Source organism: Austrofundulus limnaeus, unplaced genomic scaffold (assembly GCF_001266775.1).
Source record: "Austrofundulus limnaeus strain Quisiro unplaced genomic scaffold, Austrofundulus_limnaeus-1.0 Scaffold2201, whole genome shotgun sequence".
NCBI lineage: Eukaryota > Metazoa > Chordata > Actinopteri > Cyprinodontiformes > Rivulidae > Austrofundulus > Austrofundulus limnaeus.
The window spans coordinates 24111-27021 of NW_013954603.1; the positions used below are offsets into that span (position 1 = coordinate 24111).

Here is a 2911-nt window from a genome sequence, read left to right on the forward strand (position 1 = left end):
GTTTTACATGTCAGGCTTTTATTTTTTAATTTTGTTTCAGATTTCATGTTTTAAATTTTAAATCTAAATTTAAATGTTTCATTTAAACTCTTCAGAAAACACGAAACAAACGAAACTCTTCAGGATTATTTGAACTGAAGGTTCTGTTTGACCCGGTCCATCAACGAGGGGTTAAAGGTCGTCCGGCACCGACCCGGGTCAGAACCTCCAGACTGATTAAAGCAGCAGCGCCGGACAATCCTACAGGACTTTAATGCAACACAAAGACCCGACATGTCGGAGCGGAGCTCAGGTCCTGCAGGGCCCGGTTCTGACCCGTAAAAACACAGAAAGAACCTGAAGGAAGACTTTATTTTAGGAAAAGATCAGATTTCAATAAAAAGTCTGCAGATCACAACCAGAACCAGAACCAGAACTCTGTGAAACCCGAGTCCGGCTCCTGCTAACAAGCTGCTCTCTGAACCGTCAAACAGAACCGACCCGTCAAACAGAACCGACCCGCCTCTGCTCGTGTTTCAAACCACAGGTTCTGAAGGACGACCCGGCGGACCCACGAGAACCCAATACCATCAGTTCTGGACCTCCGTTTGTAAGAACCGGAGACCAGAACCTGACGGGCTGTGACTGTGTCAGAACCAGAACCTCTGAAGTCTGAACATGTCTGGGTTTAGTTCCTGAAAGTCAGACAGTGAGAAAACGGGTCGGTTCTGGTACCGGTCTGGTACCGTGAACCCAAACTGAGACAGAAAAATTCTATAAGTTTCTGTGTTGGACTTATTTAGTTTGATCAGAACCAACTGGACCAATCAGAACCATTGATTTTACTTGTTACTGGGTCAGATCCGGGTCAGAACCAGGATGGAGCTGGACCGGTCTCATGGATTCTGGTTTGACACCAGAACTCTGATGGTTCTGCAGGAAAACCAAGTCAAACTGTGATTTGTGWAAAAACAGCTGAAAGTTCTGAAGGTTCTGAAAGCTCGGCCCGACTTCCTGTGGCCCGGTTAGGTTCTGACTGCTGGTTCTGTTGGAGCAGAACGATGAAGAGTTCTTTCTGAATAAATGAGCAGCAGTTTCCTCAGATCGGGTCGGGTCAGCTGAGCGTCAGGYGGACAGGTTCTGATGTGTCGTCCTGCGTTCTGTCCGTCTGCTGCTGGACCCGCCCTGCTGGCTCCGCCCCCTCCTCCNGGTTAGGACAGGTTAGGTTAGGACAGGTTAGGACTGGTTTGGAAAGTCCACAGGCTGCAGTGGGTCAGAACCTGTCAGAACCAGACCTGCTAAACTAAAAACCAACATTTTTGTCTGATTAACTGAAACAAATTGATAAAAACTGAGAATTCAAACCCGGTGACCCGGACCCAGCTGATCTTCAGAACCGGGTCACCGTGCTGTGACCCAGCAGGCCTGTTATGGTGAACTGGATCCCAGCGGGCCCGCTGAACGATGTGAAGACTGACGAGCGGACCACTCTCAGACCCGGACAGGTTATTGGCCCAGCAGAGGTGTGTTTGGACTTTTGGACCGGGCCTGACTAAACACAGTCAGAATGTTTGGTTCTGTTTAAAACAGCCAATCACACACGATGACAACTGATTCATCAGCTCTGCCCCACAGAGACCCATCCCCGCCTCGTTAGCGGGACGAGGTTCTGCTGGACCCACACAGACCCGGCTGTCTCCAACACATAATGAAGTTCTGAATCAGATTCTTCATGAAATTATTTTTAGCTGCGGCTCGTTTATTTGTTTTCTTCGTTAGCTGTTCCTGGGATTTATTGCGGCTCCGCTCGTCTCTCAGCGCTCCGTTCCCAGAGCGACGGCCCAACATCTGGACCCAATCAGGCCCGGGAGAGGACGCCCCTGGGTTCTGGTGCAGCCTGGGAACAGCACCCCTCCCCTCATTATACCTGAGCTCYCAAACCCGCCAGGAGTCCAGGTTCTGGACGGTTTGTGGTGAGTCCTGAAGGTCCGGATCGCCCTCCTGCTGGGACCGGGTTCTGTGGATTTACAGCCTCAGCTGATTTAATCCTGTTAAASTGGAGCCTGTGTCGTGTTTGTGCTGCAGGAACAATAATGACTCATTGTTCTGATCCATTTACAGCCTGCCTCGTTTGGACCTTTTATCTTCTTCATAAACAATGTCATAAAACTGATTTCTGTTCTTAGCCCGACCCGATCGGACCTCAGAACACTCCTTTAAGCTTCCACTCACACAGTTTTTATTCAGATTCTGACTTCCTGCACAGAAAACGACACATCTGGAAGAACATTAATGAGAAACTGAATGTTTTCGTCATGATGAACTCTTAACCCTGAGAATCCTAAAACCGCTCCGGTCCGACCGCCGACCCAAACCCAACCTCAGCTGGACGGGATTTATTTCAAATATTTGGTGTTTCAGTAAACGTTCAGCTCATCACATGAAGGTGGAGGAAGTGATGAGTTCACATCCGTCACAGGTCGAGTTACATTTGACTGATTTAATGGACAAATCAAACTACACAATAACAGGAGCAAATATGACCCCCACACAGACACACAACACCAATACAAAACAGATTTATTGTTTGGGTGGGCCCAATGGACCTCATCAGAGCTAAACAAAAACAAAAACCTGAAGCTCCTACAGTGAACAGTTTCTGACTAATAATCAGTGTAGTATAAAGTAGCACACAAAGTCATACTTGAGTAAAAGTACAAGTATCTTATCAGAAAAAGACTTTGGTAAAAGTTCAAGTCTCCTTCAGGAATATTACTTGAGTAAAAGTGTTAAAGTATGTGATATTTGTTGTAGTTAAGTAGTAAAAGTCTTAAAGTATGTGATATTTGTTGTAGTTAAGTATTAAAAGTCAAAGTATTGATTTAAAATGAGCAGTTAGATTTTCTGTAAGGACATTTATTAGGAGGTGACC

The 2911-nt window shown here is 46.5% G+C and overlaps 1 protein-coding gene across 1 annotated transcript in view; it reads right to left on the reverse strand.

The window, feature by feature from the left end:
- Positions 1–332: 332 nt before the first annotated feature.
- The window catches only part of gorab (golgin, rab6-interacting), a gene marked incomplete in the record, with an annotated part of 8433 nt that continues 5854 nt past the window's right edge, over positions 333–2911 (reverse strand). Inside the window, 1 exon segment of the mRNA XM_014034635.1 lies at positions 333–1183. Coding sequence (XP_013890089.1) covers positions 1094–1183 — 90 coding nt within the window.